Raw genomic sequence first — 27,793 nt, 5'->3', positions numbered from 1 at the left:
GGATTTCAGGACTGTGGTGATTATAAACTCTTTGATCAATAGATCATTACCGTTATGATATAATGGTCAAATAAGATGCTGTTCACAAAAAGGAAGCTGCACATCATATGTAAATACTTTTTCCAGCCTCACACAGATAATATATTAAATGTAGAAGCAGCATAGAATATCACAAATCAAAAACCAGTAGATAACTTTGACAGAGCACAACGTACACCACCATTATCACACACATGCTTGTGATGAACATCTTGACAAGTTGACCAACCTCTGCAGATAAAAACAAAGCTCCCAAGGAACAAAAGATATCTGGCAAACAGTTACTTAGTAAATCACAGAAAATACAAAAGTTAGTGATTCCAATAGGAATCAACGACCTGGAGACTGTTAAGGAACAGAGAAACTACTCACGAGTTACATCTAAAATGGTCAGGTATCCAACTGCAGCACTGTCACATCGTGACGAATATTAGAACAAGTGTGAAGACTCATCGAGTTCAAGCACTCCCCGCCAGGTAACGCTAGAGTGGGCTATATCCACAGTACCGATCAGCTGGTCTTAGGAATTGTGCCATAACTGATAAATATAAACAAGTATAAACACTGTCTTTTAAAACCAATGAGAGACTAAAATATTTCAATACCACGGTAGAGTACAATGGAAAAAATCATACACGGAAATAAGAGCTACGACCTTCATCACGTTACTCGAGTGTACATATACAGATAAATAACACACAACTCGCAGCATATTAAAACAAACACCCGTGAACTATTTACCAATTAAGTTTGATGGTTACTGGACTTTCGAAAGCTTGCGTGAAGATTTGGCAGATGTTCGAGATTGAAAATCTCAAGTGATAAAAATCATTGTTAATCCGTATTGAAGATACTGAATGTAGGATGCTAAAGGGTTTATTGTGTCACCTATTCAATACACATAAATTTTTAAACATTTAGGAATTTATTATTAATTCCATTTGAGACATGTTTCGCCCTTCATTGAGGCATCATCAGTCAAATTACCTCCTCAAGGCAAAAATCAGGTACCTGATTAGTAACTAAATTGTAAACATTAAGATACATTACAATGGGAAAATTAAGCAAGCAAGAAAAACTTGTTCACTGGTGATATAGTTAAACAATATAAGTTTATAGACATAGTAGTCGGCACCAATGCGTAAAATCACTGGGTATTTTAGCAGAGTCCAGCAGTGGTGTTTCAAAGAATAATTGACGCACTCATTAGAAAATCATAGGAAATTATAAAGTTTATACAAATATTTACATTAAAACAGTCAGGGGAGAAAGGGTATATAGTATCTGGCGTCAATGTCAGACCTAAGTCGAAACACTGGTTAATAGAGCAAACGCCTGAAAAGCCATACATCTAATTTTTTATCTGATTTTTGACACACTCTATTGGTGGAAAAATATCTAATTCCCTCCATGGGAACTTAGAATTTCCATTTGGAATTGCTAGGCGGGCATTAATTCCATTGTGGAGTTTTATCTCCCGTATGCAGTTATCAGACTGTGCCTCTTAAATAGGCTTCTGATAAGTTCACCTGCATTGAAAGTTAGAAACTTCATTTTGTTCCGTATTGAACTGGGATTACAGTAAAATGAAAATGTTGAAGGTCCACCTTCTCAATACCATGAATGTTTATTGGTGTGAATATGTATCACATAACGTCTAGAGAAGGTTGGTACTAGTTTCGACGCTCATTGCGCGTCAGTGGGTAGGGTCTGACACATCCCACTCTGATGAGTCTAGTGTCAGGCCTAAGACGAAACCACCCACGTGAAAGTCTAATGGGGCTTATGGTTCCAATCTGTAGCTAGCTTCAGGTAGTTTTAGTCTCTCATTTTAGATGGCGCTGGTGGTCATTCATAATGTGTAGATAGTTATATACAGGTTCTGTAGATGGCATGCAAGTAAGCATGAAATGAGTGATGTTAATATATAAAGGCAGTTTGTCTCGAAGTGAAGTATTTCAAGTCTAACCTCAATCAGTGAGCCTCTCTAATAAATTAATTAGTCGTACAACGTCAAGCATTGTGGAGATAATATTGCTGGATTGCATCGAATTCAACTTTACGCAATCGATTGACCTTGTTCGAACTTATATTGATTTTAATCGATAGTTCCCATGATGCTACAGTATGTGTGTTTGAATTCCAAGTGTTCATGTGCTTGAGAAGTAAATCTTTGTTCCTTGTGCGTGTTTATTTGAAATATATCTTCGCCAGTCCTCCTGACATCCTGTATTTCCTGTTTGAGTACACATCAGGGGCTGAAAACTGAATGGTTCTATTAATGTAGTTCTATATATTTCCTGTCTCGGTGCATTTAATTCTGTTATTTTTATTTTCATTTGGTACTTGGATATTGATGTGATACCCCATTGTCTTGCATATGGTGTGCTCTGTTGTCTTGCTTTCGAAGGGATTTCTTATTTGTTATAATATCAGCTTTGTGTTAATGTGTCAATCATTCATTTGAAGTTAAAGCTGCTTTGAGGTGTGAGGTTATGTTCTCAGTAACATAGTATTCCATAAGAACTAGGGGTATCAGATCATTATTTACAACATAGTAAGTACTTGGAAATAAAAATATATGAATTACAATGTATTGGGCACGGAAGTAGTAGAACTGCATTATTATCGCCGTTTAGCGGGGGGGGGGGGGGGGGGGCAGGGGAAAGGAGGGGGAGGAGTCGTAAGCATACCCGGATGTGCGTCGCTGCGCCGGATGTCACTTCTCTGCGCTATCTGTTGATAATAGCGGTAAGATAGTGTACAAAATGCGCACTTTGGCGCTATCTCAGATGAGAGACTGAAACTATTAGCACCGAGTGGCTTGGTACCGAAATTTATCATCGAGTTTCATCTCTATTCTATTCTATCGTCTTTGGACAAAATGCTGGTTAATAGAGCAAACACCTGAAAAGCCATACATCTAATTTTTTATCTGATTTTTGACAAGCTCTATTGGTGGAAAAATATCTAATTCCCTCCATGGGAATTTAGAATTTCCATTTGGAATTGCTAGGCGGGCATTAATTCCATTGTGGAGTTTTATCTCCCGTATGCAGTTATCAGACTGTGCCTCTTAAATAGGCTTCTGATAAGTTCACCTGCATACACCCTAGCGTCAGTAGGTAGGGTCTGACACATCCCACTCTGAAACCGAGGCCGACGAGAAGGACAGGCCGCGGCGCGCATGTCATACAATGAATGTCACGTGACTTGGCCGGTCTTGCTCTAGAGAATTCATCCCCAGGTTCACGCGAGAGACTATCGTAGCGTGGTAAATAAAATACATTTCAGCGTATTTCAACCTACTAAAATAACACTATTGAACTACAGATCAACTGAAACATAGTGTCTCCTACTATCCTTGGTTGAACAACTACTAAAAATCTTACTCAGGTGCAGATATGCACACTCAATAATGTTAATGGTTAATTTACAAGTAATCCTATATTCGCAATAACATTCATGTAAGAAATATCTTATTGAATCCAGGGTGAAATGTAGGCCTACTCTAAGCTATTTACAAGCCTTACATTTGTTCCACTCCATACCTGGCTTCAGCATCATATCTAATACGTAAATTTTGCTACCTTCGTGGAAGTTACCTTGGAACCACCCTATTCATTTAGAAATTAAATAAAATACAGTGTATCTTACTAGCCTTGGTTGACAAAATCTAAAAATCTTACTGCAGTAAGGAGACGTACACTCAGATAAGTCAAATGTTGCTAATGAAAGTGATTAATGTACAATTAAGTCTAGATTTACAATAACATTCATGTAAGGAATATCTTATTGAATCCAAAGTGAAAGGTAGGCCTATTGTAAGCTATTTACAAATCTTATATTTGTTCCACTCCATGCCTGGCTTGAGCATCATATCTAATACTTAAATTTTGCTACCTTCCTGGAAGTTATCTAGGCCTATTTTAAGCCATTTACAAGTCTTGAATTTGTTCCACTCCATACCTGGCTTCAGCATCATATTTATTACTTAAATTTTGCTACCTTCCTGGAAGTTGTCTTGGAACCACCTTATTCAATTAGAAATTAAATAAAATGGAGTGTATCTTACTAGCCTTGGTTGACAACATCTAAAAATCTTACTGCTGTAAAGAGAAGCACACTCAGATAAGTCAAATGTTGCTAATGAAAGTGATTAATGTACATTTAACCCCTCAGTGTCGCAGCCATTTAAAGAGCATCCTACCCCGCGGCCGGATGAGATTTCAACTACGCGCGACTGAAATACATTACTACAAGTATAAGAGTAGCCCGATATTCACGAAATTTGAAATTCCGTATGATAGAACAATGTATATGCAGATAATTACGTAATTGTTTCACATTTCTTTAGTAATTTAGTTTTATGTGATAGAGTTCGAAGCACTCTTCGTGACAGAGACTCAAGTCACAGTCCTGGAAGCAGTACACCGAAGTCTTCTTTTCGCCGTGTTTTGAACAATTGATGCAACGTCTCTGAGGTTTGGATTTCTCACTCTTGGGTGCTGATTTCCTAATAAAATGTCTTTCCTGTAACCTTGGAACTGTATTATCTGATGCGCGCCGGCCTTGAATATTTCGTTATCCGCCCGAGCGAGCGTATTTTGTAAACAAACCTTCCATCAGCTGAACCCGATAAGATAACTGCTCAATGCTTGTCCCTGTGACTTGTCTGAATATTATTAGAGATTTCAGGAATCAGAATTCACTCTTGGAAACTTCCTTCTGACCTGTATAATTATCCATAGCCTCCCACACGAAATTTCCAAGTACTGGATCCTCCTTATCGTCACACTCATCATTTACCACTGCATCCGCTACAGCCACATCATCTACTTCATTATCACTGCTGGTAATACTGTCACTACTACTTCTGACTAAACTTTCATCTGAATCATACAAAACTTCAAGCACGTTACTGTCAGTCAAACCACGCTTGGAGCTAGCCATTGAGCGCGGCGCGTCACACCGACTGATGAAGCTTCAGCGAGACCGAAAAGAGCAGGATGAAACTGAATGAGGGGAATAACATTTATGACTAAAAAACCAATTCTATAAATATTTCAGATAAAAGGTCCAGACATCGTCTTTCAAACGAGATATATGCCATGAACAACTGGTTCTCGTATCGTATGACAGAAAGCAGCACTAACTCATGCCTACACAGTGCGCTCGTGGAGAGTTACGAAAATATTACAAGCTGAGAAATAAAGACAAATATAATAAATAAACTGCAATCTTAACGTAAAATTAGAGCAAAGAACATCACGCGAAAAGACAAACTTCTCAGAATATCACTTCTTTATTTTATTCCGTAGGAAAGAATGAAGCAAACAGACTTTTAAAAAACAGCAGAGATCAGTGTTCAGACTTACTTGACAAATACTTATCGTTGCAAAAAAACTTCATTTTAACGATTTTCAATTCTTATTTACAACACTGATAAACACGAAAGTGTCTTCTTGGAAACAAAGCAATTTGCATATCCATAACTCGAAAACTCTTCACGCTATAGACGTAAATGCGAAACCATGTATGGGTCTATACCACATAGAGGTCAGCAGCTATGGAAGAAAAGAGGGTCTATACGACGTATAGAGGTCGGCGCTGAGGGGTTAAACATATATTTACAATAACATTCATGTAGGCGTAAGGAATATCTTATTGAATCTGGGATCAAAGGTAGGCCTATTGTAAGCTATTTACAATCTGGTTTCAGCATCACATCTAATACTTAAATTATACTCTCTTTCTGGAAGTTATCTTGAAACCACCCTATTCAGTTTGAAATTAAATGAAACAGTGTCTCCTACTAGCCTTGGATGACAAAAACTGAAAATCTCACTGCAGTAAAGATATGCACACTCAGATAAGTCAAATGTTGCTAATGAAACTGGCTAATGCAGAATTAAGCTATATTTAAAATAACATTCATGTAAGGAATATCTTATTGAATCCGGGGTGACTTGTAAGCTATTTACAAGTCTTACATTTGTTCCACTCCGTACCTGGCTTCAGCATCATATCTAATACTTAAATTTTCATTTTCATATATCTGTAATTAAATAGGATATGAATGCATTACCTCTAAATCGTCAGCACTGGTGTTGTAATTTATCCAACTCGTGTATTGCAGCCCAACATTGCTGAATGATGTAAACAACGTTGAGGTTATATACACATTTTTGTAAATTAATACTTACTTACACTTCCGCACACAACACTATGAATGTAAGGAACTGTTGCACAACGCCAACATATTCACATAAACACAAAATCTCCGTTATTTCCTTCCATAATCCACAATAAACTAGCAATAACACCGCAAGAACACGTGTAATAACCGGCTTCACTCTACCATTGCTGGGACTGGACTTCTCACGTGACTTTAACGGGCCGTGGCCTGTCTCTCTCGTTGGCCTCGGACAAAACGCTGGTTAATAGAGCAAACGCCTGAAAAGCCGTACATCTAATTTTTTATCTGACAATTACTGCCGTTGGTTGAACAATTACAGGTTAACAGGGTAACTTACAGAAAATTTACATTCCCCAATTGAACAGTTGAAAAATTACAGCTTATATACATATTTACAAGAGAGCAGCTTGGTGAGAAAGGATATAAGATGTCTAGCATTAAGTGCGTCCCGTTGTTTTAGTCGTTGGATGACGATTGCAGCATTAACCATCAGTAATATGCAGAGCGGTCCAACCTTGGTTTATAATCACAGGGGGCAGGGAAAAATATTCCATAGTTTTATTTATAGATGTCAAATGAGGTTCTACAGAGGTAGTCAAATTGAAAGTTGTCTGGTTGAAGTCCCGGGTTCAGTACGGTGAATTTGGTCGGCGTGGACAGAGACTTATTGGGTGTCACTGAGTACATGGTGCATTTGAATGGCAACAATGATGGCAGTTATTTAATGGAAACAAGAGAGGTCCACCTATTCAATATCATATAATGTTATAAGAAAAATTATAACAGTTATTTGTTGATAAAAGTAGGTATTTATTGGGAATATGTTGCGAGTTAGAATCTTTCGCTTTTTAGTTTAGTTAATTTCATGTAGCTTTGAATATTATGTGAAAACATCAGTGTGAGATGCTAGTGAGACTTTAAATTGATAATATTTCGTAAATGAAAACATGAAGGACATCGGGATGAAGTTATTGTTTTGTGCTGCTGGCCTGGTGAAATAGATTGGAGTTGCTTATGGTATAAACTGCAGTGGAGAGATTAGAATGTATTACTACTGAGTCAGAGCATCGTAGTTGGGACGAGGCATCTTCTTTTTCTGTTTGTGGAGAGGAGCCGTAGTGGCACGCCATGTTCATGCCGGTGTGCGCTGCATTCTAGCGTGTTGTTAAAAGTTGTGTTGTATGAAGTGGAAGTTATCTGTAATCGAGATGTTAATATTATTAATTGGTGTGTAAAGAAAATATCATGGTAAGTAATGAACAGTAATTGCTGTGTTACATACCTGGTGTGTCACTGAGAAGATATTTGTTGGTGAGTGTTGGTTGACAATGAAGGACGCTCAGTCAGTAATACGCACATGTGTTTGGCGTTTGGCAGCGGGGGGTGGGGGCTTTGGGAGGGAGGAGCATGGCTGGAGTTCATGAGCAGAGGAGAGCTGATGGAATGGAGGGAGTTAGAGTGGAGGGGTGAGCTTGTAATGTGTTGGGAGTGTTGGTTGATAAGGTGTTGGTTGAAAAAAAAAAAAAAGTGGGTGGGGAATGAATGGACTCGAAAATTACGTGGATAGTGTTGATGTCTTTTTACTAATGCGGTTGAAATGCTATTTGCTTCTGTTGGGTGTTGTTGTGTTTTGGGAATGGGGGCGGGAGGGGGGAGGGGGGTGACTGTCAACGTGTTGGGTGAGTTAGTTGATGTGGTATTAAAGAGTTTAGAAAAGTTGTTGCTTTGAAAATTCATTTTTTGTAGTATGGTGGGAATTTGGCCATAAAGGGGTTTTTTAATATCTATTATTTCATTGAGGTTTTTGTCTTTATTGAAGTGTTGGTCTAGAAAGATGTATAAGTTCTCAAATTCAGTCATTAGTTTGCCTTTCTCAACTCTTTTTAGGATTTTTAAGTCTTGTTCTATTGTGGTGAAGTGGTGGCCAGTGTCCCACATGTGGGTGCTCATTGCAGAAAATTTATTATGTTTTTGTGCATTATAGTGTTCTAAATAACGGGTTTGGAAGCTTCGGCCAATTTGTCCGATGTACAAGCAATTGCATTATGAACAGGTGAGTCTGTAAATACCTGAGCCCGCGGAGAGATTATTTCTTAGGTTGACAGTTCTGGTTGCAAAATATGTTCTGGTTCGTGTTCTGCATTTTGAAAGCAATGTTGACTGTGCTTTTTTAGGGGGTTGGCTATCTGGTGGGCAACTGGATTAGTGTATGTGAAAGTTGCGTATTTGGGTTTATTGGGTTTTAGTGGGGAAAGTTGCGTTGTTAATTTTAGTTTTACTTTGTTGATGATCCTGTTGATCGTGTTGGTGTTGAAGCCGTTGAATTTGGCTATTTCTTTTATGTAATCAAGTTCTTTTTTTAGATTGTTAGGTGAAAGGGGAATTTTTAAAGCTCTGTATATTAAACTGTAGTAAGAGGCTTGTTTATTAGAGTTGGGGTGTAAAGAATTATTGTTTATTTTTAGCGGAGTGAAGGAGGGATTTCTGTGTATCTGGAACTCAAATGTGTTGTCCATTCGTGTGATGTTGATGTCTAAAAAATTAATAGAGCTGTTGTTCTCATATTCCTTTGTGAATTTTATATTGTTGTCTAAAGTATTTAAGAATGTGAGGATGTTGTCGCTGTATTGCACTGTTTATCGATGATGACTAATGTGTCGTCAACATAGCAGAGCCAAAGATGAATACCATTAATGGAATTTATTATTTTATTGTGTTCTAAATTGTCCATATACATGTTCGCTAGAATTCCAGAAATAGGGTCTCCCATAGCTAAGCCTTTTTGGTGGTATATCTTGTTGCTGAACGTGAAGTAATTATTGTTCAATACAAAAGGTATATCTTGTTGCTGAACGTGAAGTAATCATTGTTCAATACAAAAGTTAATATTTTAATAAACTCTTTGATTTCAATTTTGCCTAGTCCACTGTGTTTGGAGAGGTTGTTTCTTATGATGCTGATGGTTTCAAGAACTGGGATGTTCGGATACATGTTAGTGATGTCAAAGGAACATAGACTGTGGTTTGGTAGCAGTGTAAATTTATTTAAGGTTTGACATAGGTCAACTGAGTTCTTAATGGGGTTTTAGTTGTTGAATTTGTAAGGTTTTTTGAGAAAGTAGTGTAGAAATCTAGAAGTTTTGTATATTGGACTGAATCTACAGTTAATAATTGGTCAGATGGGGATGTCTTTTTTGTGGGTTTTGGGCAAGGATTTGGCTGTGGGTAATGTCGGATTCATGCTGATTAGTTTAAAGATTTCATGGTCATTTAGGAGGAAAGTTTAATTTTTGAGAAGGGTTTTTAAATTGCGTTGTACTTTTGGTATAGGATCTTTGTTGATGATGGTGTAGGTTGTGTCGGAAAAGAATTCTTCAGTTTTTTTGATGTAGTCCTGTTTATTCATGAGGTACAATTGTATTACCTTTGTCGGCTTTTGTCACTATAACGTTATTGGTGTTTATTTTGGTCTTTAAAGCATGGATTTGTTTTGAAAGGGTAGTGTTTTTGCTGGTTCTTAACTCATTAACTAGGGAGGGCAGTTTCTTTTTTATTTCGTGCCTGACATCATTTTGTTTTTCTATCGTGACTTGTTTATTAATGTTGGATTCCACTTCTGCAATAGTGGTGGTTAGGTCATCGAACGTATTGGGGTTAGGTCAATTATGTTTTAAGCCTCTGTTTAGGAGACTCATTTCATTGTCAGAGAAGGTGGTATCAGACAGATTAATGGTAGTAGGGGTGTTGTTTGAAATAATGGATGTAGTGTTAATGTTCTTATTGTGGTCTGAAGTGCTTGGTTTAGTTCCCTTCAGATGGGCTAGTTTGAGGATTAATGCTTTTTGTTTCTTTTCCAGTACATACATACATACATTATCATTATAGACTGTTATACCTTTCAGCGTTCAGTCTGCAAGCCTCTGTGACTTTACTCAACGTCGCCACAATCCTCGATTTGCAACTAGGGTTGTGGCCTCATTTAGTTCTATACCACTTATCTTTAAATCGTTAGAAACCGAGTCTAACCATCGTCGTCTTGGTCTACCTCTACTTATCTTACCCTCCATAGCACAGTCCATTATTCTCCTAGGTAAACTATCCTCCTCCATTCGCCTCACATGACCCCACCACCGAAGCCAGTTTATGCGTACAGCTTCATCCATAGAGTTCATTCCTAATTTAGCCTTTATCTCCTCATTCCGAGTACCATCCTGCCCTTGTTCCAACCTGTTTGTACCAGCAATCATTCTTGCTACTTTCATGTCTGTTACTTCTAATGAATACAATATCCTGAGTCCACCCAGCTTTCGCTCCCGTAAAGCAAAGTTGGTCTGAAAACAGACCGATGTAAAGATGGTTTCGTCTGGGAGCAGACTTCCCTCTTACAGGATACTGTTGATCGCAACTGCAAGCTCACTGAATTAGCTTTACTACACCTTGATTCAATCTCACTTCTACATTACCATCCTGGGAGAACACATAACCTAAATACTTGAAATTATCGACCTGTTCTAGCTTTCTATCACCAATCTGACATTCAATTCTGTTGAATTTCTTACCTACTGACATCAATTTAGTCTTCGAGAGGTTAATTTTCATACCATACTACTTGCACCTATTTTCAAGTTCCAAGATATTAGAATGCAAGCTTTCGGCACAGTCTGCCATTAAGACCAAGTCGTCAGCATAGGTCAGACTGCTTACTACATTTCCACCTAACTGAATCCCTCCCTGCCATTTTATACCTTTCAGCAGATGATCCATATAAACTATGAACAGCAAAGGTGAAAGATTACAGCCTTATCTAACCCCTGTACGTACCCTGAACCAAGAACTCATTCTATAATCAATTCTCACAGAAGCCCAATTGTCAACATAAATGCCTTTGATTGCTTTTAATAATCTACCTTTAATTCCATAGTCCCCTAGTGTAGTGAATATCTTTTCCCTCGGAACCCTGTCATATGCTTTCTCCAGATCTACGAAACAAACACACCTGCCTATTCTTCTCGTAGCATTTTTCAATTACCTGGCGTATACTGAAAATCTGATCCTGACAGCCTCTCTGTAGTCTGAAACCACACTGGTTTTTATCCAACTTCCTCTCAACGACTGATCGCACCCTCTCTTCCAAGGTGCCAGTGAATACTTTGCCTGGTATACTAATCAATGAGATACCTCGATAGTTGTTGCAATCCTTCCTGTTCCCTTGCTTATAGATAGGTGCAATTACTGCTTTTGTCCAATCTGAAGGTACCTTACCAACACTCCACGCTAATTTTACTACTATATGAAGCCATTTCATCCCTGCCTTCCCACTATACTTCACCATTTCAGGTCTAATTTCATCTATTCCTGCTGCCTTATGACAATGGAGTTTATTTACTATCCTTTCCACTTCCTGAAGCATAATTTCACCAACACCATTTTCCTCCTCCCCATGAACTTGACTGTTTGCAACACCACCATGATGATTTCCTTTTACATTGAGAAGATGTTCAAAATATTCCCTCCACCTCTCCAGTGATTCCCTGGGATCTGTTATGAGTTCACCTGAATTACTCAAAACACTGTTCATTTCCTTTTTTCCTCCCTTCCTAAGATTCTTTATTACTGTCCAGAAAGGTTTCCCTGCTGCTTGACCTAGCCTTTCCAGGTTATTACCAAAATCTTCCCACGACTTCTTTTTGGATTCAACAACTATTTGTTTCACTCTGTTTCTTTCATTTACGTACAAATCCCTGTCTGCCTTGGCCCTTGTTTGGAGCCATTTCTGATCAGCCTTCTTTTTACGTTTACAGGCTGCTCTCACTTCATCATTCCACCAAGATGTTCGCCTTTACCCATCTTTACACACAGTTGTTCCTAGGCATTCCCTTGCTGTTTCTATTACAGCATCCCTGTATGCCACCCATTCACTTTCTATATCCTGAACCTGCTTACTGTCTACTGTTCGAAACTTCTCACTAATCATATCCATGTACTTCTGTCTAATTTCCTCATCCTGGAGATTTTTTACCCTTATTCGTTTGCAGATAGATTTCACTTTCTCTACCCTAGGCCTCAAGATACTTAGTTCACTACAGATCAGATAGTGGTCTGTATCATCGAAAAATCTGCGAAAAACTCTTACATTCCTAACAGATTTCCTGAATTCAAAGTCTGTTAAGATATAGTCTATTACTGATCTGGTACCCCTAGCCTCCAATGTGTAGCGGTGAATAGCCTTATGCTTGAAGAATGTATTCGTAACAGCTAAACCCATACTAGCACAGAAGTCCAGCTAATGCTTCCCATTCCCATTAGCTTCCATATCTTCCCCACATTTACCAAACACCCTTTTGTATCCTTCAGTTCTATTCCCAACTCTCGCATTGAAATCGCCCATTAGCACTATTCTATCCTTGCTGTTGACCCTGACCACGATGTCACTCAATGCTTCATAAAACTTGTCAACTTCATCCTCATCTGCACCCTCACATGGTGAATACACGGACACAATTCTAGTCCTAATTCCTCCAACTGACAAATCTACCCACATCATTCACTCATTTACGTGCCTAACAGAAACTATGTTGCGTGCAATGGTATTCCTGATAAACAGCCCTACCCCAGACTCTGCCCTTCCCTTTCTAAAACCCGTCAAGTACACTTTATAATCTCCTATCTCTTCCTCATTATCTCCCCTTACCCGAATATCACTTACTCCTAGCACATCCAGATGCATCCTCTTTGCTGACTCAGCCAGTTCTACTTTCTTCCATAAGCTCCATTAATATTGATAACTCCCCATCAAACTGCATTTCGTTCGCCATGTTGTTTCCAAGGAGTCCCTCGCCTGTCAAATGGGAGTGAGACTCCGTTACTCTCATAGGTCCGAGGCTTGCTTAAATTAGTTAACTTATTATCGGTATGTCTTAGGAAAGATTGCCATTCAAGTGGGGATAAGTGTTGTGCAAGGGTTAAGTGTGTTCGATACAACTGTAAATTTAAGAATGAATTTTTTCCTGTATAGTTGTTTAATCTCGTCTTTCAACCACATGTTATTAACTTTCTTTTGGGTGACTGTTGAACTTTGAGATGGAATGTTTTTCCTTTGTAGTGGTTTCAAAAATTTAGGTACTAAATCTAGTTTAACACATTCTTTAAGGAAATTAATATCTTTGGAAATTTTGCCGATTTTTACCTTGAGGTTTAGGTATTTGTTGGTTTTCGCTGTAGCCTGATTGACTTTGGCGTTGCAAGTGATAAAAATCATTGTTAATCCGTATTGAAGATACTGAATGTAGGATGCTACAGGGTTTATTGTGTCACCTATTCAATACACATAAATTTTTAAACATTTAAGAATTTATTATCAATTCCATTTGAGACATGTTTCGCCCTTCATTGAGGGCATCATCAGTCAAATTACCTCCTCAAGGCAAAAATCAGGTACCTGATTAGTAACTAAATTGTAAACATTAAGATACATTACAATGGGAAAATTAAGTAACCAAGAAAAACTTGTTCACTGGTGAAAATGAAATGTTGAATGGCTTTTAGTGCCAGGATATCCCAGGACGGGTTCGGCTCACCAGGTGCAGGTCTTTCCATTTGACGTCCGTAGGCGACCTGCGTGTCGTGATGAGGATGAAATGATGATGAAGACAACACATACACCCAGCCCCCGTGCCGTAGGAATTAACCAATTAAGGTTAAAATCCCCGACCCGGGCGGGAATCGAACCCGGGACCCTCTGAACCGAAGGCCAGTACGCTGACCGTTCAGCCAACGAGTCGGACGTTCACTGGTGATATAGTTAAACAATATAAGTTTATAGACATAGTAGTCTATGTATTAAATGTATATTTTCTGTAAGTTACCCTGTCAACCTGTAATCGTTCAACCAACGGCAGTAATTAATGTTACGAACATTGACACCAGATACTATATACCCTTTCTCCCCTGACTGTTTTAATGTAAATATTTGTATAAACTTTATAATTTCCTATGATTTTCTAATGAGTGCGTCAATTATTCTTCGAAACACCACTGCTGGATTCTGCTAAAATACCCAGTGATTTTACGCATTGGTGCCGACTACTATGTCTATAAACTCATATTGTTTAACTATATTACCAGTGAACAAGTTTTTCTTGCTTGCTTAATTTTCCCATTGTAATGTATCTTAATGTTTACAATTTAGTTACTAATCAGGTACCTGATTTTTGCCTTGAGGAGGTAATTTGACTGATGATGCCCTCAATGAAGGGCGAAACATGTCTCAAATGGAATTAATAATAAATACATACATACATACATACATACATTATCATTATAGACTGTTATGCCTTTCAGCGTTCAGTCTGCAAGCCTCTGAGAATTTACTAAATGTTTAAAAATTTATGTGTATTGAATAGGTGACACAATAAACCCTTTAGGATCCTACATTGTAAATCTCGCCGAATTTATTTCATTTTGAAGAAAAATCAGCACTTCAGGTAATGATAAACAAGTCTGAGGAGTATATCCATAACATGTTGAAGACAACCGCCAGCTCCTGAAGGACCAACTGAAATTTTGTCTATGGAATCGATACAATCAAAACATATTTCACCCTACATAGATTTTCAGTTCAGTTTTCCACTAATTACTTTCTCAGCCTGGAAAAGAATGGCACATATACTTTTCGAAGGACGTGTTAAAAACACTTCATTATTGCTTGAACCGTAGTCTTTTATTTCGGTGAGAAGTGAAAAGGTACTTTGATTATTATCACGTAGAGAATGGGCACAGGGTGAACACTTAATAAATTTAGAAGAGTGATTAACAACGTACCCAGTCAAATTGTACACTAAACACTTTTCAATCAAAGAGTTTCGAACTGCGCTGTCAAATTCAGGTACAGAGCTTTCCCAGTATTCGCTATTTACTGCATCTTGAACAACGAATTTTTGCTTAATAGAAGTTTCCACTGTCTTGTTATGCTATTTCCACATTCCAGACTAACATATCAGGTCAAGATCATCTCCCGTTTAGGTTCCCAATTCCTCCTACATTTAAAGCCTGCTTTATAGGGATCTAGCTCGAATTAAATTTCTATTAGCATTTTTCAGGCACCTTTTGAGCGACAATAACTGTGCTAAAGTTCCGGCATCAGAAAGTACACTAGAATAACCCAAATTTTGATCAACATTACACTGACCTTTTAATTCTCCATTCGTTGCTGCAATGCCGTCTTCAATCTTCTTTCTTCCTATCCCGGTGGTGTCTAGGTTCTTTTTCCTGTTGGGAGTTTCACGGGACATAATCTCACTTGGAAGGTATTTCGGCCAATTAGGGAAAACGTGAGGCACTGCTCCTGGACGTAATTTTCATCTCACACAAGATTTACTATCAAATCATCAGAGAAATGAACTTGACAAATTCTACTATTATGCGTTAACTCGGTATCCTTCAGTGAAATAGTTCTGGCACATTTTTCAAATTGATTTCTATTCTTCAGTGATGAAAAGAATCGCATATCATCAATTACTCTACCATCGCCTGACTTACAGCCTGGCACAAGACAGTACAACATGTTGAACTATTAATTTAATCAAGCCACATAAGATACGTGCTTTAAGTACACAACATACAATGAACTGAGTTTAGGAGCTAAAAGCAAAGGAAATTCATCTTACTGACTGAAATATCTCACACAGTAACGTCTCTCGCAATTTCCTATACCCGGCTTGCCGGAACTACTGGAGCACGTGTTGGAGGAATCGTTTGCAATGGCAGGGCCACAAACTACCATGCTATAACGGCTGAGTCCTCACACTTGGTTCTTCTATTCGTCATGGTCACACTCCAAAATGCCTGGGAGTGACCCCTGAGAGAGCTCTTACATTCAAAACCCATTCAAAGAATAATAAGATAAAAATCTCCATATGAAACCTTATTCGCAAACTGGCAGGGTCACAATGGGGCTCTCATCCTCAAACAATCTGCACTTCAGCAATGGCATTGTGTTTTTTCTACTACTGAATATGCTTCTCTAGTCTGGTACAGTTCATCACATGTCAGACAGGTAGATACAGTCCTCAAAGAAACCTGCAGGTTGATTACAGGTGTTTTAAAGCCTACTCTGACAGATGATAAGCTCTACTACCTGGCTGGAACAATGCCACCCTGTGTAGGTAGAGAACTAGCTGACAATGCGGAGAGGCTTAAAGTGGAGACAGAACAGCCCCACCCCTATTGCATGGACATAGTCCTCCTCAGCAGCGGCTGAGATCCCAGAAGAGCTCCCTGAGAATATTTGAGGTGCTTACAGTCTCACCAAAGAAGGCAAGGCTGGAGCTGTGGAAGAAGAGGATCCCTCACCTTCATGGATAGATACCAGCTGCTGAGCTGTTACCACCTGGACGTAATTAAAGCTGTGTAGAAGTCCCTGAACAGGCTATGATCAGCAGTGAGAAGATCAAGGTATAACCTGAAGATACAGAGGTTCAGTACATGTGATACAAGGTGTGAATGTGGACAGGAACAAACCACGACCCACATGCTTCAGTGCCCTCTGTGTTCAGCATCTTGCACAGAGGATGATCTATTACAAGCCACTCCAAGTGCACTGGATATTGCAAAATACATGGCACATGTAATATGAAGATCTCAGATATTATGTTATGTTTCCTTCAAAAATTTTTGCAGCACTAACTGTAAATTTGTATGTTTTCAAGTCGAGAATAACAGTAATTCAAGAAAATGGCTTAGAAAAGCCTGCTATGGAAGAAAGGATACACAAGATGGAACAGGCGTATGGTATTGCTAAGAAGTTTCACAATAAAAAAATGCAGTGAAACTGGAATGTCTATACACAAATGAAAGCCTAGTATTAAATTATAGATTAGCTTGAAGTATTAGAAAGAAGAACCTTAAAAAATCCTGGGTCTAATCAAAAGTACAGAATTGTGGAAATTAAGAAGTAATAAGGTTATCTATCAGAACATGCAAAACATATCATCAGCATTAAGAAAAAAGAGACAGGTATTTTTAGGTGCATCTTTAGGATGAATTATAACTGTACTGGCAGGTACACCCGCCTCGTTCATTCAAATGAAGTGCCTTGAAGAATGCCATCTGATAGAGTATATGAAGTTTGCAACAACTAGTGCAAGAAGTTTAGCCTTTTCTCTACAGATGTTTCTACCAAAAAAAATTATGTCAGTCCCTCTGGTGTGAAGAGGGATTATTAAGATTGCAAAGTACTGTAATTTGTTACTTTAAGGTTTACTAAACTGAATCACTTATTCCTTGTTTTTGGTACATTAAAGTTTACAACACTTCTATCTCGTCCGCCAACTTCAAATATTGACCAATAGGAAATTTTATATATGTATTTTTTCCACCAATAACATACATCTTGTGCCTATTTAATTACCCAATGGAAATAGGGGGTGTGTTGGACCTTAGCCCAGAGTTTTCTGGATCTTTCCTCACGGGTATAAAAGCTGGCATACTTTTCGACCAGGTTGGCTTATTCATCGCTCCAGTCTAGAGTGTGGTTGTGAAGGGAGGTGGGTTTGCCGCTTTCGTCATCGTGATGTCCATCAGATCAAGGTAATGGCAGTCCTGGCTTAATAAAGTAACAGTCTTAGACAGCTAGCTCGAGGGGAAGGTTCCAAAACTTAAGAATGTAACTTCAATTTTCCTAAAATGTAAATTTCAAACAAGCCTAAGAAACTTAGCCGAAATTCGGTAATAGAGAGTGTGAAAACCTCTCGCGTTCCCTATCAACTTGACCTTGAAGTGACTATGACTTTGTAAGAGTTTTCCGTCTGTAGCTTTTGAAACAAATTTTCTCCATCTAGTCATCTCAGTAGTATAGGCTTAGCTTCTGAAACTTCGTGCCAGAAGCCCAAATAGGGTTTTAATCTCTTAATCGCAAATTTCAAGGACTGCAAGTATCTGCCCTCCACATCATTTTGATTTTTGGGCCAATAACTTTAACCTGTTGTTTTTTTCCCCACAAAGGCCTGGTAGTTTGGGTATTTGATACCCCTGAGAAATTCTATTTCATTTTGTGTAAATATGTTAGACAGTTGTGTATCTAAGACAGTAAATACTGTTGGAATTGTAAAAAGTAGGTTGTGCCTTTGATAGGCCTGAACATTTTGTTGAAAATGCAAATTTTATAGCGCGAAGACGCTCTGGGTTAGGGTTGGGCACTATGTCCCTGTTTTGGCAGACTGTGCTGGTGAACAGTTAGGTTTCGCTGTTCCAGAACACCGAATGTCAACTGTTCCGAAACATTCTCAAGTGAGACCGAGATGCGACTCGCTATCCCGTCAGAAGCGCCACTATGCACTGCCCTTCTCCTACTAGCTGACTGGAGCTGTGTGCCGCCAAGTGCTGGCGTGTTCCATGTTCCGTGTCCTGTGACATCCTCTTTGTTCTGTGAGTTCCGTTGCACCAGCAACTGGCCTCTGGTACAAGCGAATAACATAATGTGTTCTGTTTTGTTTTCATCTGTTTTGTAAGAGAGTTTTCATTGAAGCCTAGTAATATAACCATACAAAAGACTGTAAACTTTGTATAATGTTGCATCGGAGTCCTGTTTAGGACATTTTTTTTACTACAGTATGCGCTCAAATATACAGTAATGGAAATTATGTTAGTCGTATTGTCATTACCTTACTTATCGAGATGATAGTGTAAATGTTCAACATGTGCTCCATTGCGCTGTAGGCAGTGTTCATAATGATCACGTAGATTTTCCAGCATATTCTAGAACATAGGTTGCTGCAGGGTCCCGAAGAATGAGACGATCTTCTGATGTAATGCAGGCACAGTTTTGAATGGATCTGGACATTTGAAAATTTGCTCCTTTAACATTCCCCACACGTAAGCATCAGGTGGTGTGAGATCGGGGTAATGTGATGGGTAGGGGAACTCAGCCCCGCGGGATATTACTCGTCTGGAAAGGTTTTTTGCAGCATAGTCATAGTCTGTCGAGCGGTGTGGCAGGTCGCCCCGTCTGTTGGAACCACTGTCTATTCATCTGCACGTTCCTGGCACGACATACCTTCTTAGATCCTGAATAAATGGCCTGATCACCATGTTCCTATAGCGTTCCTGGTTAACAGTAAGAGGTGCACCATCATCCTTCTCTATGAAATACGGACCTAGCACACCATTTCCTGACACTGCACACCAAATCATCACACGCACACTATGTAGCGGTTTCTGGACTATAGTGTCTGGCCTCTCGAAACCAAGAAAGCGAGTTGTTTGGCGATTGATAAAACCGTCCAAGTGAATACGACTTTCGACGGAGAACCACACGTTGAACAAGAAATCTGGGTCGTCATTCACCATGGTAAAAAAATGTGCACAATATTCCACCCTGACATGCCTATCGTGCTCCGTCAATCGTTGCCCAACCTGTATTCAGTATGGAAATCCACCTATTTCTTCAAACAATCGTCGAAGTGACGTAGGGATGATGTATAATTTCAGGGCTGTTCGCCGAAGACTTCGCTTTGGAGACTGCAACACCTGATTGAGGACACGTCCATGATTTTCATTTGCGGACACAGTTACTGACCTACCAGACCTTCCCTTGCGTACACAATAAACTACCCGTACAACAAAATTTTTTAACAATAGATAGCATAACTGTGTTGCTAGGTGCTGGCTTATTGAAGTGTTCACGATATTGTTCCGCCACTAACTTTAAACTCGGCCCACCTTGATAACCATTTCCGTACAAGCGAAAATAATACTCCACTACAAACACTTCTTCCTCCATCGCGAGACCCATTCTCACTTCCAGTCGCAGAGCATAACGTTCTTTACACAACTAACGATTCATCATGGCGATGTAACAACACGCAGATGCTCAGGTGTGCACATGCGCACTGCGTGAAAATGAGTACTGTATATTTTGGTGCATACCGTAGAATAAAACCGGAGAGAGTGAAATGCAATTTATGTTCTTCTATTTTGTCTGCAAAGGGACCTTCAACCGGCACAATGACAAGATATTTCAAAATTAAACATCCCACAATATTTATTTTCATGTTCTGCTTGTATAGTTTTACTTTTAATCTTCTGTTCCGCTTGTATATAGTGTTTAATTTTTATCTTTGTGTTTTGCTTGTATGGCTTAATTTTTATTTTCTTCAACTGTACCAGCATATCTTTCATTGGTTATATTTGACATTAGTAAACACATCTACTGCCAGTGTAATTGTGACAGGTGTATTTCAGAATGAATGAAAACATTCTTATCCTAAAGACAACATTTAGACATGATTTTCTGGGTGCATATTTCAAAGTTCAGACTGCTCTTTCATGCGCCGTGAAGTTTTATCCTGGCCCTAATTACTCACAATATGGCTCATACATTCAACTGGTGAAAATATCCCTGTATTAGTTACTTTTAAACACATGTACTCCTATTGTAACCGTGTTATGAGTATTTCATATTGACCAAAACATGTTAACCTAAAATCAGCCTTTAAACGTGATTATTGGGCATGAATTTCAGTGTTCCAAATGTTCCTTCACGTTACGTGCAGCTTTATGCTGGCCGTAACTACACACAGCATGTTTGGTACAGCAGCACTTTCCTGCTGACGTGGAGCATATCATGTTGCCTCACGAAGTTCTCTCTACTGCACAGTTACTGTCCTGTGTGCCGGCATTCTGTACCAAAACACTCCACCTCAAACTCCTAATGTTGCGGAACAACTGACTGTTCCGGTTTGCCCAACCCTACTCTGGGTATTAATATAAATGTTGAAGGATGTCTTTGGAAGGCTGTAATGGTGTGTGGAGAATAGTCTCCTAGACTATTTTGTGGAGCAAAAGGGGCTCTTGAAACACTGTATATTTTGAATACTCTGTAAAAGAAATTGGGAGGGTCGTTTTTGAAAGGAGCCGCAACGCTCATTGGAGAATGTATGATTAGCGAGCTTCAAGCTCAAGGTTGTTATTCAATTTTCTAAATTGTTACGCTAGCTTATGATCCTTTGTACCTGAATTTTGTAAAGTCATATTTCTGGAGGAAAAAAAAAAAAAAAAGATAGCTGAAAAAGAAATATAACCATAATTTTAAAGTTTTACATCAATCTTCTGATGGTCTTTGATAGACCCATTCATGCCGGCACCTTCTTTCACCTCTGTGATCCACAAAAACATGCAAACAATAACAAATTAACAAAAAAAAAGATATTTAGGAAGTAGAGTCAACAACAACCTAGATTCAACAAGTCAAGAGAAATATGGAAAGAAATAATACAAGAGCAGAAAAGAATCAAAGAAAGAGATGTTTTAGAAATAGTGTTAAATGTGGAAGGATTCCAGGGCAAAATGGTAAAGAAAATCGCTACAAAGTGGTCTGAAGTCAAATAATGGATGAGTACTGGAAAGAAAGGAAGAGAAAATATCGAAGGCAACGGAACATTTGGTACTAACAGAATACACCCACTACAGATCACATATCTTTGATTATAACAAATTTGCTACCTGCAACAGTCCTGATTACAGAGAGGACAGCTTGTAAACCCTGGATCTCCTGTGGAGTTATGCCTCGAGGATAGTTTCTGTGCTGATGGTATACAGTGTCTGTACTAGGAGGTAGTTCTTGACGCAGGTTACTGTAGTACCTAAAACGAAAGAAAGGTGTATCACTGATCTGTATGTTCTAATGTTATTATTCAAGCTGAACAAGATTTATTTATTTATTTATTTATTTATTTATTTATTTATTTATTTATTTATTTATTTATTGAATATCCTAATAGTTTGAACCCTGTTTAATATGAGCATATTAGAGTTATAGTTTATGATCAGTTAATTAACTACTGTTCCTTGACTAAAGGATTGAAGATGTGATTAATGAATTTGAGAACTGTTTGTAACAGCACGATCTTATAAACAGATGGTATAATGGCTTTGAGAGTTCCACATTAAATTGTTCAGGGTACACTCAAGATTGAATCTTGGCCTTCCAAACATGGCACAGTCGAACAGTAAATGGTCCTCTGTTTGAGATGATCCACAAAAATGTAGATAGTTGTATGCAATATTAATTTTAAAGCGTCCAAAGTAATACTTGAACTTTCCGTGGGCAGAGAGAAACTGAGTGAGAATGAGTTTGAGTACTAATGTTTTGCACTGAAATTGGCTATGTATGTTGGGAATGACTGACACCTTATACTTTAGGTCTGGACGTTGTTCCACTGACTTAATAGATACATTTTGATTTGGGCTTTTGTGTAGCTTTGGAGCGATGTGTTGTAGGTAACTTCTATATTGGATGAAGGGGCTGCTTTTGTGAGGATGTCTAACTTTTCATTTCCAGGAGACCCAGTTTGTCCTTGGGTCCAGGAAAGACAGACACGGTGGCAATGCTATTCTGTAGATCTTACAGTACCAGCTACTAGTTTGAAATTGTGCCTGTTGTTGACTGAATTCAATGCATCCTGCAAGCACAACTGTTTCAGACCACTCCACAGCAGATTTGATGGCCCATAGCTTGGCTTTGAAATGCTGAACAGGCAGATGACAATTTAAACTGGGCTGAAAACACTTCGCTGCTGTTCCCACAGACCACGAATGTGCATCCCTCTTTGTCAGATTCAGAGATATTGCGTGTGAGAGCCGTCTGTGTACATGTAATAGTCACGGCTATTGCCAAGTGGCTATTGCAAACTTAAGACTTGAAGGTATTAAGATGACTGGACTCCAGGAAGTGAAAATTTATCCCCATAGTGTTTTCGGTAACTGGTGCAGGATATGTTCTGTTTTTCTTCATTAACTTAAATTCAGCCGTATAATGCGGAGTATTTCTGAGTTTAGTCCCCACGACGGTCTGCACTCAACAGCAGTGGCCTGAGGAACTTTATCGATATAAACTTTAGTTTATTGAAATATGACCGAAAAGTCACTCCCAAATATAAAAGTTGAACTTCTAATTAGATTTCCTGCCCAATCATCGTGACCTATGGCTTCATCAGATTTCTTCTTATAACAGCCTTTGTTTGCAGCTTGCTTTTTGAACCCCAGTTGAATAGAATATGTAGCACTGTGTTCACTCGAGCGCTTAAATCACCATCAGCTTCAAGTAACAAAAGTGTGTCATCAGCATAAGCCATATTCAGAACGTTCTCATGCAAGATATTCCAAAATCCTGGGCTGCATCCCTGGAGGAATCCTTTGTTGATGTATATAGTTGAAATTGCTGATCCGATTTGGAAGTTTCTCACCTCTGCTGCTGAAGTATGCTTCAATGATTTTGTACTGATGGGGACATTCCCTTTCCTTTAGCTGATACAGAATTTTCGGCAACCAGGAGTTATCAAACACAGCAGTTATGTCTGAAGATATTAATAAGCTTATCTTTCACCATAAGAAGATGCCCCAAATCCATTCAGTTGCATAGAGAACAGTGTCTTTGGTAGATTTATGTGGGATAACAAACTGGGATAAGAGGCCATGATGATGCACGTGGTAAATAAATCTGTTTATTATTAGTTTCTCCAGAATATTTCCTAAAACTGGCAGGAGGCAGACAGGTCTGAAAGATTTAGCTGGAAATTTTATTTAGGTGCTTTCTTTAGGAATTACGTTCACTACTGCAATTTTCCATAAGGTAGGAATGGCTCTAAGATAGGCACATATTGAACAGTGTAACGAATAAGGATGGAAGACAAAAATGAATATTTTTTATTATGTTGGCTGATATGTCATCCCAGCCTGATGCTATCCTATCAGTTTGTTGTAGAATGATGCGCTCAACTTCTTGATGTGAGAATACAAGTGTTGGCTACTGAATGCATGATTCGAAGCAAATGTATCGATTCATTCAAGTGTCCGAGTGAATCGATTCACAGGAACGGCAAGCTCACGGCACACGATTCAGCTTACTCCCAGCAGACAGTGCTGAGTGGCGCACTCACGGCTCACTAGCGGGACACTGGACGTTGGCGGGGAGCCGAGCTTCCGTTGTAGCGTGACGGTGAATCATGGCACACCGAAAGAATCGTGCGCAAAGCATGGCTCAGTGAGGCACAAGATACACAGGACTCCTTATCGGCACACTGGACACTACATGTAATATCATTTTTGGTCCGTATTGATGATATTTGATTGAAATAATAACAGTAAGTTATTTATTAGACCACCTAATCAATACAAAATCTAGTCTTGGATGATTTACATAAATTTGTTAACTAATAGTGGTACATGTTTCGCCTTCCCTGAAGGCATCATCAGCCATAGTCTTAACCTTAAATTAAAAATAAGCGTCTAAATAACATGTAATAATGAAATGAATTTTAAAATCTTGAAGAGATTTGAAGTAAAATAACATTAAAAATAACAATGATGGTTTAAAAAAACAATGTGATGAGACATAATAGTGGAAGTATTAACAAAAATTAATATTAGAAGGCTGCTAAAATAAGTGCAATGGATAAAACAACAGATTGTTATACAACAAGTAGTAAGATTGCATAAAAATAAAGTTGATAGTCTGGCGGTTATAATTAGACGATGGCGAAAAATCGTATATAACCAAAGTAAAGAAGAGAGAATAAAAGTCAAAGGTTAGTCGAGAGATCCGAAATTAATCGCGATCTTGAAGATAAAAGACGAAAGTCAGAGGCATATGGTGAAGTAGAACACGTTGAGGATGTGAAGTTGTAGAACAGAAGTTGAAGAACAGTTTCAAATAGGATCTCTATGGACCATCTCAAAATTTGAAGTAATGCTCAAATGTTGCAAATTGTGAGTTTGTAGACATTCTAGTTGAAAAGGCATATAATAGTGGAATCTGTAAAAGGAAGCAAGAAACGTAGAGTTAATTGTGTGAAAAGATATTTGAATATATTGAAGTAGAATCGTGTGCACTTACCATTTGATGGTGACAAAGATAGTTTGTAACGTTATGAGGTAGAAGTATTTGCAACAGTAGACTTCTTGCTATGTGTGTTATAGCTGAAGGTTTGTGTTGGAGGGGAATCTGTTTGCTTTGACGGAACTATTGGAGGGGGGCTGCCATTGGTGGGAGGGAAGGAAGAGAGTGTATTACAGCGCGTGTTGTATCGGTGTAAGGCCATTGGAGGGAGCGATGTTACGGTGGGTGTGGCTATGGGTTTATTGGTTGTATTTGAATTAGAGGTACTAGCGGTGGGGGGAAGGAAGGGGGGTATACTAGCTGTAGGGGAGGTGGGAACGCTAACTGATGTGAGGTTGAAGATTTTTAAGAATATGTTGGTGAGGGGAGTTGATTCTCGTAATAAAATAAGGATCTGTTCATACAAGGGGCTTTTTTTATCAATAGTGTCATTTAGGTTCTTATCTTTATTGAAATGTTGGTCGAGGAAAATAAATAAGTTTTCATATTCTGTCATGAGTTTACTTTTAAAGACTCTTTGTAAGATATGGAGGTCTTGTTCTATTGTGGTGAATTTATGCCCTGTGTCCCTCATGTGGTTGGCCATTGCCGAGAATTTGTTGTGTCTTTGGGCACTGTAATGCTCGGCGTATCTGGTGGAGAAGCTGCGGCCAGTTTGGCCAGCATAAGAAAAATTACACGTAGAGCATTTCAATCTGTATATTCCTGATCCAGAGTAACTATTGTCTGTGATGTTAATAGAGTTGTGATTAAAGAATAAATTACGATTAGTGTTTTTTGTTGTGTAGGCTATTAGGATGTGCAGAAAAGGTGTGTGGTAGAACATCAGGAAATGTGAAAGACAAAGAAACACACTGGTGGAATGATAGGGTAAAGATTAAAGTGAAGGAAAAGAAAATGGCATGGAAAGCATGGAAAACATCTAAGACTGAAGAAAGTAGAAGAAAATATGTGGAGACAAAGAATTTGGCCAAGAAAGTAGTGGAGGAAGAAAAGAGGAAAAGCTGGGCCTTATTCACACAGAAATTGAGAGATGATACGCAGGGCAGCAAGAAATGACTGTATGGTATCTTAAGAAACAAAAAGAGAGATCAAGTAAACACCAGATTTGTGAAGGATGAGGATGGCATAATATTAACAAAGCCAGAAGAAATAAGGAATAGATGGAGAGTATATTCAGAAGTTGCTGAACGTAAGAACTGATGAGTTATTCAATGGACGACCAGGAAAGGCAATTAGTTGATGAAGAAATGGATAAAGAAATTACAATGAATGAAATTGAAATGGCAGTAAGAAAGATAAAGAATGGAAAAACTGCTGGAATAGATGAAATTTCAGTGGAGATGATAAAGGCAGCTGGAGCTGTAGGCCTGCAGTGGACATATCGGGTTCTCAGGAATATCTGGGAGAATAAGGAGGTCCCTGAGGATTGGCAAAAAGGAATAATCATACCAATTTTCAAGAAAGGTGATAAGAAAGTTTTGAAGAACTACAGGGGAATTACTTTAATATCCCATGTTGCTAAGGTAATGGAAAGGATCCTGGAAAGTAGAATAAGGTTGAGGGTTGAGAATCAGATACAGGAAAATCAGTTTGGTTTCAGAAGTGGAAGGTCAACAACAGAGCCCATTTTCATTATGAGACAACTAATGGAAAAGCATTGGGAGTACGGGAATGATATGGTGATGACATTCATTGATATTGAAAAGGCATATGACAGTGTCCCTAGGACGAAAGTTTAGGACAGTCTGGTGCAAAAAGGAATTGGACAGGGATTAATAAAAATGATCATGGCATGATATAAGGAATGTTGTAGTTGCATGCAAACACAAGTTGGCAGGACAAGTTGGTTCAAAATAACTAGTGGGCTGAGACAGGGAAGTGTTCTATCACCAATCCTGTTTACAATAGTAATGGATGACATCATGAGAACAGCAAAAGCAGCGTATGGAGGAAGAGAAATGAACATGATGTTATTTGCAGATGATATTGTGATTTGGGGAGAAGACGACAGGAAGGTTCAAGAACAGTTGAATGTGGTGAATGGGAAGATTGAAGAATGTGGATTGAAACTAAGTGTAGAAAAGAGTAAAACTCTTGTTATGACTAGAGGGGAGAAAGAAGGGAAAGGTCAGATTAGACCTGCAGACAAGCCCCTGGAAGTAGTGGAAACGTTTAAATACCTGGGGAGTGAATTAATGGAGAATGCTCGACTGGATGCTGAAATTAGTAAAAGGATTCAAGCTGGAAGTTGTTTCTATCATAGTGTAAGAAATATGTTATGGGACAAAGATGTGCCAATGGAAGCAAAGGATACTATGTACAAGATGTATTACGTACCCATAACAACTTACGGAGCAGAAACTTGGACAATGACAAAGAAGGATGAGAGTCGAATACAGGCAGCCGAAATGAAATTCTTGAGTAGTATGATACAGAAGAATAGAAGAGACAAAATAAGGAATGAGAAAATCCGGGAAGAAATTGGAGTGGAAAAAATGAATGATAGAATAGAGAAGAGCCGACTAAGATGGTTTGGGCACATAAAGCGAATGAGTGACGAAAGAATGCCAAAAAAGGTGATGGAAATGCAAATCCAAGGAAGGAGAGGTCATGGACGACCACGATTGAGATGGAAGGATACCATCCAACGCAGCATTATAG

General features: G+C 38.7%; 1 protein-coding gene across 1 annotated transcript in view; it reads right to left on the bottom strand.

Moving 5' to 3' along the window:
- The window catches only part of Nup205 (nuclear pore complex protein Nup205), a 676,487-nt gene that overhangs the window by 383,387 nt on the left and 265,307 nt on the right, over positions 1-27,793 (bottom strand). Inside the window, exon 12 of the mRNA XM_067147168.2 lies at positions 21,736-21,875. Coding sequence (XP_067003269.1) covers positions 21,736-21,875 — 140 coding nt within the window. The remainder of the gene's footprint in view (positions 1-21,735; positions 21,876-27,793) is intronic.

The sequence above is a fragment of the Anabrus simplex genome, chromosome 5 (genome assembly GCF_040414725.1).
Source record: "Anabrus simplex isolate iqAnaSimp1 chromosome 5, ASM4041472v1, whole genome shotgun sequence".
Classification (NCBI taxonomy): domain Eukaryota; kingdom Metazoa; phylum Arthropoda; class Insecta; order Orthoptera; family Tettigoniidae; genus Anabrus; species Anabrus simplex.
This window is presented reverse-complemented; position numbering and strand designations above follow the sequence as displayed.